The sequence below is a fragment of the Mustela nivalis genome (assembly GCF_964662115.1).
Source record: "Mustela nivalis genome assembly, chromosome: 13".
In the NCBI taxonomy this organism is placed as follows: Eukaryota; Metazoa; Chordata; class Mammalia; order Carnivora; family Mustelidae; genus Mustela; species Mustela nivalis.
The window spans coordinates 34681201-34696115 of record NC_139032.1 but is presented as its reverse complement, the minus strand read 5'-3'; the positions used below and the strand labels follow the sequence as shown (position 1 = coordinate 34696115).

The 14915-nt window shown below is 36.7% G+C and overlaps 1 protein-coding gene across 15 annotated transcripts in view; it reads left to right on the top strand.

The window, feature by feature from the left end:
• Positions 1-12699, top strand: part of PTPRD (protein tyrosine phosphatase receptor type D) — a 194094-nt gene extending 181395 nt beyond the window's left edge. For all 15 annotated transcript variants that reach the window (XM_082694980.1, XM_082694978.1, XM_082694974.1 and 12 more), the window contains 4 exons: positions 887-1012; positions 3911-4065; positions 7206-7341; positions 9032-12699. In XM_082694980.1, coding sequence (XP_082551106.1) covers positions 887-1012; positions 3911-4065; positions 7206-7341; positions 9032-9100 — 486 coding nt within the window. In that variant the 3' untranslated portion in view covers positions 9101-12699. The remainder of the gene's footprint in view (positions 1-886; positions 1013-3910; positions 4066-7205; positions 7342-9031) is intronic.
• The last annotated feature ends 2216 nt before the right edge of the window (positions 12700-14915 follow it).

Below are 14915 nucleotides of genomic sequence, written 5' to 3'. Positions count from 1 at the left end.
TTTCTCTGTGTGAAGAAACTTGACTTTCTTTCACTTGTGAAGCAAATTCATACCTGCCCACCCTCCACACCATATTGAATAGTATGTTAGAAAGCTACATAGTTTTTCCAAGAATATAATCTGGTCATCTCAGATCTATTTTTTGAAAGTGATTATTCTGAAAAATACATAAAATAGTATTAGAGATACCTAAGGACTTACCACTTATATTCAATAGATGTAAGCATTTTATTCTATTTGTTTAAGATATTTTCTTTCTCTCTTCCTTGCATAAATGTGGAAATGGGTCTAAAACTCCTCATTTAAAGTGAATAAAGAGCAACAAATGCCAAACTAGGAAAGTAACCTGACTATTCTGAATATTCATAGTTGATTCTCTGCTTTAGCCAGATCATTAATACTTCTTGGGCTCCAGTTTCCTCAGCTGACAAGGGAAACGAGACCAGATCAATATAGAGGTTTCCTTATACATTCACACTTGATGGTCCTATTCATTCCATAACACAATAACACAAGTCTGTTCTCGTGGTGCAATGCATGATTGATAGGGCCAGCATTATATCCAAGGACCAATGTTAGTATTTGGAGAAATTGTAGGTATGAAGACACATGCCCTATCAAAGCATTTAATTCAATCGATGTGTATTAATAAGCTACTGTATGTAAGTACTGTGCTTGATGCCATGAGCAAATATTAAACCATATGATTTTTCTATTCTCAAGGAACTTTTGGTTTCAAAGAGAAAATTGTGTCACATGTAATTGGAATGGCCTTGAATTTTGAACTTTCATTGAGAGAAAGAAATTAAATATATAGATTGATAGATGATAGATAAAAATTTATTGGTACTTTATATAGTTTGATATTAATCTTCTCTCCTTTTAGGAGAAATGTCACCAATACTGGCCAGCAGAACGATCTGCAAGATACCAGTACTTTGTTGTAGATCCCATGGCTGAGTACAACATGCCACAGTATATCCTAAGAGAATTCAAGGTCACAGATGCCAGGGTAAGCTGACCAATCTTAAGTTATTAACCTTTAGCTGAAAAGCTTTGGGAGAAATATTTGCCAAGTGATCATATTGTCAAAATGAAAATAAATAACTGATCTTGGAAGACTGTTTTGTTTTTTAATGTAAGAGTAACTTTTCCTCTGTCTGGTAAGTGTTCTCACAAACCCAGGGTTGGCTTCCATTCAAACATAACATCTGGCAGCCCAGCTTTGGGGATATACTTGGTAAGTGTATGTCCTGGGAAGCATTTACTGATTGGTTTGCTATGCTTACATTCACTTTCTCAGCTCATTCTCTTTGTAGCTTTTTGACTTCTTCATTACTTGAGGCTGTAAATATGTTGTTGTTTTGCAAAGCCCTTTAGGTCATGTGGGCTTGGAGGTTAATTTGGTATGATTTTAAAACTGCAGAGCAAATGGCATTCTTTAGAAGACTCTGACAAGCTTTGCACATTCTAATTTGATTCCTGGCATGGTTTATCCCTCAGTGTGCTAATGTGTCTGTCCGTGAGAGCTGTGCACCCATGACCCTTGTTAGCTAATTTTCATTCTGCATTTCTTATCTAGATTGCTGAGTCCAAGGTTCAGCCCTGATGTAAGATGTTCTATGCATAAACTTTAATATCCCTGCCTTTGGCCACTTTCAAACCATGATTACAAACACATCTTAGGAGAGAGTGGGGTCAGTCAAAGCCCTGCTTTGTTTTTGGAAATGTCACAGTAGGTGGGTTGAATAAAACTCCAGGATAGAGCTATTTACTTGATCCATTGTTTTTTTTTTTTCTAGAAAGGAGCTTTTCCAACCAATATGCATGTTTAGAGATTGTCTGCTAATCCCCAAAGCCATGCCCTGGCTGTTGCCCTAAAGTGAAAGAGAAAATGGTAAACAGGCTGGTTGGCCCAGGTGATAGAACTGTTAATCCCAGGAAGTCTGAGATCTTAACTACTCTGAAGGTGACCGTACTCAAGGCAGCAGTTAAGTCTGTTGAAGTGTCCTTTCAGAATTTGAAGATAGATATATGAGTGAAAAATCTTCAGTACATTCCAAGCAAACTCACCAACCATTTCTGATGATAAAGACTAGGGTCCAGGCCCTGCAAATAGCAGACACACCTTCTTTACCACTCCTCACTTGCCCAAATTAAATCTGATCTCCAAAATCAAAAGAAATATTGAAGTAAGAACCTGTTCACATTCTTTCTATTTAAAAAAGGCCCTTTGTGATTTTTATAATTTTCCTAGCTGCCATCGCATTTGCTGTTTGTGTTCCTAGTGTGTTTCTAATCTGAACTTTTCAGTTCCAAGTTGGCACTTGGAACGCAGTTTTGTTAAACAGGTAACCTTTAAATGGAATCAGCCGGTCTTTCCTCTAAATAGGAAGGGTTTGTGCACATGACCTCTTCTTGCTGCTAAAAGCAACTGTGGTCGGAAATGAAATCTCTGGGATATTTGGAGGAGGACAAATCTGTTTACCCAGCCTTTGGTTTCCTCCTTGTGCTTTCCAAACCTTTTCCAGAAACAGAGGGAAGTAAATCATGCTTCCATGGTAACCATCCATAAGTTAATAATGGGTTCAAGCAGTTATTTTCATATTTCTGAGTGTTCTCACAAACTTAATGTGATCTTCCTGCTTTATCAAATGATGCCGTCAGGAATATGCCCTGTTCCTGTGGAAACCACAAGGCGAGTTGATATGTGCCCACCTCGAGCTAAGCCATCCCTACCTCTCAATATGACTGAATGGGAAAGATTGGGTCTTTGTCTACTGGGGAACATGCACACCCAAGTCCAAAAGGCCTTTAAAGGGGAGAGAGGTGTTACAAAAATGGAAAGGAGAAACAAATGGAGGTCTTAACTGGAGCAGGGCCTCTTCAAACAAGATTGGTCTCTCCAAGCTTGGAATTTGAATTCTTTTCCTCTCGGTGGATTCAGAGAAGAAAGTTGGTGGGCATAATTGTTATTCTTATTTCTGGAAACAGAGGGTCCCTTCTGCTTTGGTTGTGCTTCTGAAAACACTGTTCTAGAAGGAATCAGAAGCACATGAGTAGCTCCTCCTCAAACCATTTATACTTCATGAGTCCGAGCACTTTTGCCTAATCACGTTAGAGGAGACCCTTCTATCCAGCTTGTTTTCTTTCCACTGTTCGGTCTACCTGTTAAAGCTCCCCATGAGTGCCTTAATTCCTGTGGTCAGCCAGAAGAGTCCTCTTTTTCAGAATAAAGTGCTTATTTGCTAATAATCTCTTTCCTTTCCTTGAGGGACGCCTCACTTCTTACTCAACAGCATATTTGCATAGCACATTCTGTGTGCACTGCCATAGCTAGAAATTATATGCCTCTGAGACATGTGGGGCATCCAGGTTAACAGCTACCCAGTTTGTGTCAGATCCTTTCAGTGTCACTATTTGTCACTTGACAGTGCTAGAAATAAGCAAGCACAGTAGATGTGAAGTTATTGTGACAATAAGCAAAATCTCTGGTCTGGATGACGTGCCTGGGTGCTCTTTTCAATATTAAGTTAATTGATTTCTAAAATTTTTGAAATAGAGTATAGTGGTCCACTTTGGTTTTGAAAGCAAATTTTGGGTCTCAGAAATATTTACTATTATGGGAACTGGATGACTCTTCAATAACCCAGGTTTTTACTTGGGCATTGCCAGAAAGAATTTGCAATTTAAATATATGTGACTATAAACAGTGTTAATAATAGATAAGATGCACGTGTCACTAAGTTTCTAGTTAAACATGATTCTAACTTTTTCTTACCACCCCCCACTTTTTCTTCTTTCTGGAAAAAAAAAAAAAAACATTCACTCTTGCTGCTGTGGTCTGTACACTGGCTGAATCCTCCTGGCATCCTTCTTTGTGGCTGGGTATGTGGCTTTCTCTCTGAAGGACGGTCAGTCCCGAACAGTGAGGCAGTTCCAGTTCACTGACTGGCCAGAACAAGGAGTGCCAAAGTCTGGAGAAGGATTTATTGACTTCATTGGCCAAGTTCATAAAACAAAAGAGCAGTTTGGCCAAGATGGGCCCATTTCAGTCCATTGCAGGTGAGTGAAGAATCAAGAATGATGAGTTCCATTTGTGATTAATGTGCTAATAACTTTGATAATGTGCATTATTGTCTGTTCATTGTCAGTATTTGCTAATTGGAGTGAATCTGCACAATTGATATTTTATTCTCAGAAATACATTGTAAAATCTTAAGCAAGGACTCATTTCTCTTTCTTTCCATAAAATGAAAATAACCAGGGGTAAAATTTTTATCCCCAAATTTTACTTCTTGCAAAAAACACCAAACTGCCTAGTTTACCTGAACAGGAATTGTTGGTACATCTGCTGGTGAAAATTTGTTCAGTTAATCATGTCTTACTTGTTTTATTTCCATGGCATTACACTCATAACTGTCTTTCTGTATCTATCTCCTGTGTTTGTCTTTTTACGAAAATGTAAATAGTTATCCAGCCTTAATGACAATACTAATTCTTGCCAGTCAGTAAGTGATTAGAATGGTACCTCGGTCAAAATTGCAATTTGCCTGAAAATTGTTGCTATATCAGAAAATGAAGCACCTTCAAGTTAATTATTTTCAATAGTTTCCACAGCATTTTATAATTCAAGTCATTGAAGTTAATAGAAATAGCAAGTAAACGGTTCAGAAAGGACACTCACCATAAATTTAGTGCTTCGGGAAGTTGTTAGGCAGAAACTTTCCAGCAAAAGGAATTCACCTAATTTTTTTTTTACACTAATATATTTTCAGATTCTAGCAATTTGAAGTCTGTTTCTACTCTTTTTGTGGTCTAAATCTTGAGAGAGTTCAACAGTTTACTTGCTTCAAGAAAAGAAAAAGAAGGAAAGAAGGGAGGGAGGAAAAAGAAAAAGAGAGAGAGAAAAAGACAGATTACAAACTATGATTCTTAGTGAAAGGGGAAACAAGCTCTCAAAATGGAAGAAACATTTAACTCGGGCTCTAAGATAGCTGAATTCTAACCTCACTTCTGTCATCATGTAGCTCTATGACAGAATTGTAGAATCTCTCTAAGATCTTTGTGAGGGCATGATGTTCCCCAGGGATTATATATTCTAATGAGCAGCTGACTTTCTTTATTCACATTTGCTTTGTGTTGAGTTTGGTTACTCTAGACAACCAAAGATCATGTCAGGAACAACATATGGGCTCAAATATTCAAAGTAGATGGTATAGAATGGACTGAAATTACTTGGATATTCTCCTTCACTTTCCACATAATTTGCCCAAATGCTAATTCACAATTTTCTAGCATAAACTATAAAAAAGAATATATTTAATATATATGTTTAACTTTAGACATTACCATAAATGTATACATACGTGTTACTCCCATTGCTTTTGCTGTCACAGAATGATTTAAATATTCCTTTAGTATATGAGTTTAACTATACCCTATTAAATAGATTCTGAAATGCCTAGGCCATTCAGAAGGGGGGAGCAAAGGATCATAAATCACAGCCTTTTAGGAGTAAGAGAGACTTTCAAAGTTGAAAGGGACCTTCAAGGTCATCTACTCTATCTTAACAGGGAGCCTTCACTGCTCCTGGACATCCTTAGCCACCGTATAAAGATTACCCCTGGATTTTAAAGTCTCACTTTAGGGATGCCTGGGTGGCTCAGTTGGTTAAGCAGCTGCCTTCAGCTCAGGTCATGATCCCGGCGTCCTGGGATCAAGTCCCACGTCGGGCTCCTTGCTTGGCAGGGAGCCTGCTTCTCCCTCTGCCTCTGCCTGCTATTCTGTCTGCCTGTGCTGTCTCTCCACCCCCCCTCTCTGATAAATAAATAAAATCTTTAAAAAAAATAAAAAATAAAGTCTCACTTTACATTTTGGTTTGGCTCCTGAGTGGCTCAGATGGTTAAGCGTTTGCCTTCAGCTCAGGTCATGATCCTAAGGTCCTGGGATGGAGCTAGGAATCGGGCTCCCTGCCTGCTCAGTGGGGAGCTGCCTTCTCCTCTTCCTTCCACTGCTTTCCCTGCTATGCTCTCTTACTCTCTCGGTCAAATAAATAAATAAAATCTTAAAAAAAAAAAAAAAAGTAAAGCAAAGAAAACCAGCTTGTAAAGGGACACACTATTTATATATGCCTGTCAACTACATCCCCAAATAAATGAATCCATCCATTTTCTACAGCCTGTACCCAAGCGTTACACATGCCATTTAATTAGGATCCAAAAATGTAAAGATTTTTCAGATTATTCACTCTTCTCCTCATTACCTAAACCTCCAGATGCTTCCCTACTTTTTAAGAGCACAAAAGCTATGAGTTAATTTTCTCCTCTTACTGCAGTGAACATTTTGGAATTATCTTAAAACAATAAAGAAAACAAACTCAAAACCTTGCTAACATGGTAGAAAGAATCCTGGTGTTTTAGCTGCTGAGCATCTAAAAGTAGTAGATAAACTCAGTGAAGCTCAACTTTTTTTTTTTTTTTTTTAAAGTTAGAGACCTCTTTGAGAATCTGTTAAAGTCCTCAATTTCAGGAGAGAGGACAAATGTATATACATTTACACAGCTTGTAAGTATAAGATATTCACAAACTCTTCTAAAGACTGAATAAGAATCACAAATCAAAAACCCAGAACAGAATCTTTTCTCATATCAAAATAGACATCTCAATCTGAATAGTATATATGCCTTACTTATTTATATGTCTAGTGATGAAACATCCTGCATAGATTGTGACCACAAGAAGTAGATAATATACTAGAAAACTTAAAGAGACTGAGTTAATCTTCCCTTAACTGAATTATTCCATACTTTAAAAATATTAAGCAGACAAGGTCTACAATTGCAGGATCTGCATGAAGAGTACTAACCTATACTTTACTTACCTTTCCCTGTATCTATTGATTCTGCAATATTTATGTTTCCGGCATCTTTCCAAAATGGAGTATAATCCCAGTTGAAAAGTCATTCTACTATATTTGAGTTAATCTTCATTACTGCACATTCATGCTCACATTTTACCATGACACATTATTCCAATAATAGTAATTTCATGAACCCAATACCACATTTTTCTGAACATTGATGTGAAAGAACCTGGTGTAATATGGGAGTGGGTGCTCATGGTCTACTTCCAAGTGATTAAGTGGTCAAGTGGTCAAGACTATGTGTGTCACATCCAGTAACACGGTCTTTGTTATTATGGCAGTGCGGGCGTTGGAAGAACTGGAGTCTTCATAACACTAAGCATTGTTTTGGAACGAATGAGATATGAAGGAGTTGTAGATATCTTCCAGACTGTCAAAATGTTAAGAACACAACGACCAGCCATGGTACAGACAGAGGTGAGAAAAATCTCCATGAGCTTAAAACATCTCATGAACCAAATAATAGAGTTTATTAACCAGGACCTCTTAGGGCCCACAGACTCTCAACATCAGAACAAAATAGGGGAAGGTCCTGTGGGAAAACCATCAAATTGTTCAATATTTTGAACCTCATTTTTTCCTCTCTATAAATGGGGGTGACAATTTCAAAGTCTTATAGTTGTTTTGTAAGTCATGTTAGATTATATAGTAGGTTGAACCGTGATAAATTATCACTATTTGACAACTTTAAGAAGCACATTGCCTGGTACATAACAGACCCTCAGTACATTTTACTTCTCCATTTTCCAATGGTTATTTTAAATATTTGGAGCCTGGATAACCCCTAGAGAAATTAATACCCCATTTTCTACTCCAATAACTGATAATGGAATTCTCATTTTTTTAGAATAATATGAATTTGTGATATAGCTAGTCTTCCCTATTAGACTGCTAATTTCTAAGGATAATATGAATGTTTCTGTTCCTCAAAAGGCCACCGAATTCTACATTCTGTCTGTATTCCTAAATTCATTGCACATGATACCTTCCAAACTTGATTTCAAAATAGCAAAAGCATTTGGTTTATAATACTCAAAGCATGATGTCAGCCTGACAAACTTAATGGGTGTTGGGGGTGGCAGAGGGAAATTGGACATTTAAAAACTCTTAACACTTAGCCAAGCAGCTTACTGTGACAACATAGGAAAGCAAACTCCATTTATTTTGCATTACCATTTTTATTGTTAAAAAAAAAAAAAGCACATTTAAGCAAAATAGAAACTATCTACTTTCAGCCCCATTGGCTACTGAAAATAAGTTTCTTTTATGGCAAAAATTCTATTTTTTTTCTATCTCTCCAACAATGCCCAACTTATTCCAGTAAGATAATGTTTTCCCCTGTCTGAAAAAGGACATATGTCAAGTTATTTTAATATGGGCCTTTCTAGAACAGATCACTACCAATCACAATGAATTAGGCCAAATGACATGGGTATTTTTTGATATAGACAGCCAGTCTTGGGATGCCATTTCTAGGGGACGAACAGCTTAAAAGTCCAGAGCCCTTTGTAAGTGGCTTTATGTACCTACGGTTCTTCACCCTTACTTGAATAGCAACAGCAGAAATGGTGGTGGGTGATTCTGATTGTAGGTCGGTCAGGTCTACTATCTGATAAGATCCTTTTTTATTCAAATTCTTTCGGCAATAGCCCAGACGATAAATGAATCCAGGTTTTCCTTGGAATAGCCAGTGTCTGGATCAGCATCTCTTTAATATGCAAACTGAGGATAAGTTTCTCACAAATATTCACATAGTTGTAAAAGACAACACTAATATGCTCCCATGCTCAGGAGTGGTAATTATTTGGTACTACTTGGAGAACAGCTCACACTTCTCTGGAAAATAATGTTCATTCCTGCTGTTACTACTTTGAAATGAGGAGATGGTTCTAGGAAAATTGATCGGTGAAGTTAACAAACACCCCACGTGGCTTATCATTTTTGGCTCAATAAAATGGATTGGTCATTGGATTGACTTAATTGATGAGAGTAGTGATTTTGCCCCATCCAGATGTAATGTTTGTTTTTGAATATTGATTTTCATCTTTCTACTAAAGTGGACTCATGGCTCCTTTTCCTCTTTCTTCCCATGCTTGGTCTCCTGCAGGACCAGTACCAGTTCTGCTACCGAGCCGCACTGGAATACCTGGGCAGCTTTGATCACTATGCAACGTAGAAAACCCTAACCCACTTTGGGTTCTTACTGCAGGCCCTTCAGTATCCACGGAGTCTCTTCTGAGCCATACAGGGCACTTGAGAAGTCCTTCTTAACTTCTAGCTAACTACCACTTAGTGGGACTATTACACACAAAACAAAATAAAAACAAACTCTTCTGGGTGGACCAAGAATTCACAGTTTAATAATCTAACCTGAAAAATAATAAAGAGAATCCTGACTGATGAGGCATCTGAAGGATTTTTACAGATACCTCAAGGATTCATAATAAAGGGAAGAAGAAATCACAGCAAAGAACTACCATCAGTGCAAGATGTTTGCTGGTGCGGCTTCTCGTGACAAAATGGACTCTGCTGCGACATCGCCCCTTCCCACCATACTGCTCATAATAACATTTTAGGGAGGGATCGGGGGGGAAATGTTTAAAAAGAAAGTCCTTGATTTAGTTTTTTAGTATTGTAAAGATACTGCTGACCTGTGCTTCATTTTTAACTGTGTAAACTTTTTTTTAACAAATGTATCATTCGATAAAGTGAATTTTAAAAAAGTTACATAACTCTTCATTTTTTATTTCAAAATTGTAGGTTTTTTTAAGCTGTAGAACTGTTATCTGTAATATCTTGCTGTAGAAATATCAAATAATTTGAAAATTTGCACATTTTTGTGCAATATTCTTAATCTACAGTATATGTCTTGTCAGATATTACTTTTACATTTCTGTTCAGTTTTGGTTGGTGAGAAAGTACCCATTCTCTTCAAATAGTCAAAGAGAACTTTGTTTTGTTTGTTTTGTTTTTGGAATCAACAGGGAGGCGCAAAGTATAAAGTTGCTGCTAACATATATACATATATATCCATATTTTACAGGGGTGTCTATGTATATATAGACAGTGTGTCCACACAAAAAGATAGATATAGCTATCATTCAGTTATTCCATGAATTCGTTTTGGGGTTTTTTAGTTGGTCTTTTTTGTTGTTGTTGTTTTTAGATAGAGAAGCTATTACATCTTTTTCAATTTGTTTTTAATTTTATGACATATGGGTATTTCTTAATACCATAAAATTTTAATTTTAAGGGAAATGAGGAATGCACATCAGTGATTGTCAAGCCTCACCCCCTAATTTCCTATCCAGTATCCTCCCGCCCACCTACTCATATTCACAAATATCATTTTTTTAGCCAGGCTTCCAACAAAGTTCAATATTTCTAACACTCTAGTGCAATAAAAAAAATTATTGAATATCTAAGAGGTGTGCATGTGGGAAAGGTCAGTGCATATCCCTTTAGGAGGGAAGAATGTTGTAATATATCAGCTATCAAGTTGTTTAAAAAACAATGTATTCAATCGTATATTGTCTATAATATGTGCTATGAAATTTGCATTTATGATATGTAACAGGGGCAAAGCCAAACTCATGTTACTCTGTTCAGTCAGAAACATTTTGTGGCATACAGCACAACTGGGAAGTGCTGTACTTTGTTTTCTTTTGGTTTTAGTTATGCATTTAGAGTGCCTTATAATTGATGCCTATTTTAATAGCATTTCTTTTGCTTTTGGTTCATATTTTCATTAGTTGTTCATTTATGTTTCTCTTCCAATTAAAGCATTATATGTTTACCACATGTACAAAAACTCTTTGAATAATATGCATTCCTAGTTTTCAACTAAGTCGGGGATGTTAGTGATTGTACCAGCCCAAAGCACTTGGATAATCAGGGCCCTTCCTTTCATGGTTGCCAACATCAGGAAAAGCTACTTGTTTTATTTAGAATCCCTTCCAAATCTGTTCTGGAGCATTCAATAACTGCACAAAACTTACTTTAGTGACAAATATCATTGTCAACGTTGGAATGTATTTATTAATCCATTAGGATTTTTTTAAAAGGGGAAATCAAAAAAATATCTATTTGCCAACATAATCCCAAATTTTCCAACATAATTGCTATAAGAAGCCATGGGAAATGGCATGAGTTTGCCATATCCTATATGATTTTAAAGAACCCTCAAGATATCCAAGGAACTCTTAAAGAGTTTTGGTATTGATATAATATTTTGGTTTAATTTTAGCTTCATTGGTGTTCAGCATACAAGGATTTTTGTTTTCCGCATTTTACCATCACTAGCAGAATGAAATCCAAGAGACCAAACACTTGCAAGCATCATATTTGAGCACTTTTGTAAAAAATAAAATATAAGAAAAAAAAAAAAAAAGAAAAAAGAATGCTAAAAAAAAAAAAAAAAGTATCTAGAAGGCTACCTCAGAATGAGATTCTCTAACCTACATCAGAACCAGAGAAGAATGTGCACTATGTGGCTCTGTTGTTTTCTTTTCATTTGTATCTTTTGGAGATTTATCCAAGTGCCAGGTTACTGAGTGCTGTGATTTTCATTTAGTGAAACAAAGGGGGTCAGACAGACTTGCAGACATGCCATGTTAGACATGTAGAATTGGATGGTGTATATTACACACCAGAATAACTGGCCAATGAGCAGTTTCTCTCAAAACTGCCCATCTGGCAAAGGGAAAGAGGAGAATAATCACAAGAAGAAAATTAATGGGATGCATACCGTACAAACAAGGCAGAGACTATTCGAGTATCTTATTGTTTAGGCGCTGTTCCGAGAACTAACTCCTTTACTGTCATTGATGTGCATTCCACTCTGTGGTTTTCTGTACAACCATTCTAGTTTGATTTTCCCAGGTAAACATCTTTATTTACCATTACCATAAACTTTCAAGTTTCCAATTATTTTCATCATCATAACCAGTACGGTGCTATTATTTACCTATGTACGTGTAGTTATGTATAATTTTGTAATTAGTTACAATGGTAAAAAAAAATCAAAATATATAAAAAGTGATTTGTACAGAACTTTATTTTAGCTCTTTTTTAAAAATGATTTGCATGGTTAGACAACGGCAAGGACAGCCAGGGGAGGGAAGGGCCTCTAGGGAACTTTGCACTTTCTATACCTTTGTACTATGCACTGCCCTATTGATTCTACACCCAATAATGTTATTACTTGAACCCATCTGTAAGAAACTCCTTCAGAAATTCATTTGTGTGTATGTAAATAACACAACATAGACACAGGAAAGGAAAAAATTCTTCAGTAACAGAGATTTTTTTTCTTTCCTGTTCATTTTTAAGTTTGCTTTGTTTTAGCTCCTCCTTTTATTTTTAATTCCCTTTTCTTTTTCCTCTTTGGGTTTTGGTTTCCTTTGGGTTTATGGGTGCCCTGATACTCCAGCAGAGATCAGAAGGCTACAGATCCATCCTATCCATCTGCTATGTGGCTTTGCCATTCAAGCTTGGAGTGTCTTTACAAAGATAGTAACAGTTGTGTTCTTTGCTCTCGTTTTGGATGCATAGACTGAAAAATTTAAAAAATAACTTGTAAAATGGCTTGTTAAAAAAATACAATTACCTCTAATTAGTAGTACGCGTAAATGTTTTACAGAATGAAAGGCGTGCTTTTTATTTTCTTACTTCGTTACATTGGTGGCGAAAGAAGTCTGTATGAAAATCAGTTCTTTGCTGACACAAGTTCCATTTGTTACAAATGAATTCTAATAAAAATGTCAGTGTTATGCAGCCCTGGCCTTTGCTTTTGTCTACTCAGGCATTTTGGTTTTGAATTGACTATATATGTTCGCTTTTCTCTCTGGTTATCTGGTTAGTTCCTTTGTATTAATATTAATTCAACTTACCAAGAGGCTGTTACGTATGGTTGCCTGCCTTGAGGTGTGCACTTTTCACTGATAAGCAAACTGAGGTTTAGGAAAATACTTTGCCCAATTCACACAGGAACAAAGGAGACCTTAGTATCACGCAAACTGAAGTTTGTGGGCAATCTTCATAGAAAATGATTACATATACTTTGTAAATATAAGCAGATTTCAGCATATACATATTATCATACTGAAACAACAGATATCTCTCATGCACATAAAAAGAGCTTCATAATGTTAAATTCTTAAGCTTTTTGGAATTTAATACTTGGCTTGAATTGTTTATTTAGTCATTCAGTATTAAGGGTCAGAACCGTTCTAGACATTGGGGATGCTGCTATTGATATATGAAATGCTGCTGGTCACACGGAGACTATAGTTTAGGGAGAGAAACTGGAATTAAATAAATAAATAAATTGCAGCCGAAAAGTGCTATGAAGGAAAGCAAAGGATTCATGAAGTTAGGACTCTGAATTGTGAGGGACAGTAAGTCTAACTCAATTTGGCTTATATTGAAAGGAAAGTGTTTCTTGGCTCAATACTAAAAGATTAGGAGTAGGCTTGTACTTGTGTAGGACTGCATTCATAATCATTAGGCACAGTGGCATTTGGGGCTCAGGTGATATCCTCCAGCCTGGTTTGACTTTCTTAGTGTCAGTTTTGTTTTTGTTGTTGTTGTTGTTTTAAGATTTTATTTATTTATTTGACAGACAGACAGAGATCACAAGTAGGCAGAGAGGCAGGAAGAGAGAGAGAAGGGGAAGCAGGCTCCCTGCTGAGCAGAGAGCCTGAAGTGGGACTTGATCCCAGGACCCTGAGATCATGACCTGAGCTGAAGGCAGAGGCTTAACCCACTGGGCCACCCAGGTGCCCCTTAATGTCAGTTTTAAGCAAGCTTTGTGGTCTCTGGAAGCTTCACCACCAGGTAAGCAAGTAGAAGAGTTTACTTTCTCAAAAGCACAAATAGAAATTTTTTAATGGAATGGATGATTTTGACCTTCAGTGATATGACGTGCATTAAGTGATCATTTTGGGATTACAGTTATGGATAGGAGAAGAGAATGTGCTCATTGAGTTGTCAAATCAAGGAGGATTTAAGGTGGCTGCCACCTTGCCAAATACAAATGAACATGGTAGGAAAAACAACTGACTACAAGGCAACCTGTTGAATTAAGGTAAGGCAAAGCACAGGTATGTTTGGTATCATTAAAACTTACTTGTTGTCATGGAAATAAGGATGAAACAACCCATTATCCATACATTATTTTGAAATCCTGATACTGAATAGACAACTAGACTATTTTTTTCTCCCTTCTTTTTCCTCTCTCTCTAATTGACCTTTAATTTGCAGATATGATCACCCTGTCATTTGGTTGTGTAAGCACACAATCCTCAACCAGAAGAGAGGACAAAAAGTTCAAGCCAAATCATGTTTGTAATTTTAATCACTGTGATATCTCATATTTTTATTTTTATTTTTATTTTTATTTTTATTTTTATTTTTATAGGGACAGTCTCTAAAGTGTGATATGGTCATACTGTGGACAGGAAGCACAGAGAAGAAAACACTTGTCAAGGTTATGTGGGACAAAGATATCATCAGAACTTTGAAGGCTACTCCCAGACTCATCCTGCTTAGAGGCAGCACTAAGGACACAGCGCTGGAAATGGCTTTGATTTCTTCCTCACCAGCCTCAATTCCATCTACATAGTGCGTCTTGGGCTGCCTCTAGGTAGGATGGAGTGGAAGGTAGGCAAACTGGGTTCCCTCCTGGCCCTGCTGTGATATCTCATTTTAATCAGATGTCTGATTACCAAAAATGAGAAAATAGTTAATTTCACACATAAACACACATGCAGATATTATTAGTTAATAATAACTTACTGAAAAAAATACATGGAGACAAATGCAAATGAAAACACAATGATCCAAAATCTTTGGGGTGCAGCAAAAGAACTTAGAAAGAGGGAAGTTTATAGCAATACAGGCCTCCCTCAAGAAGTAAGAAAAATCTCAAACAAGCTAAACTTCCCCAAACAACCTAGAAAAAGAAGAACCAACAAAGCCCAAATGCAGTA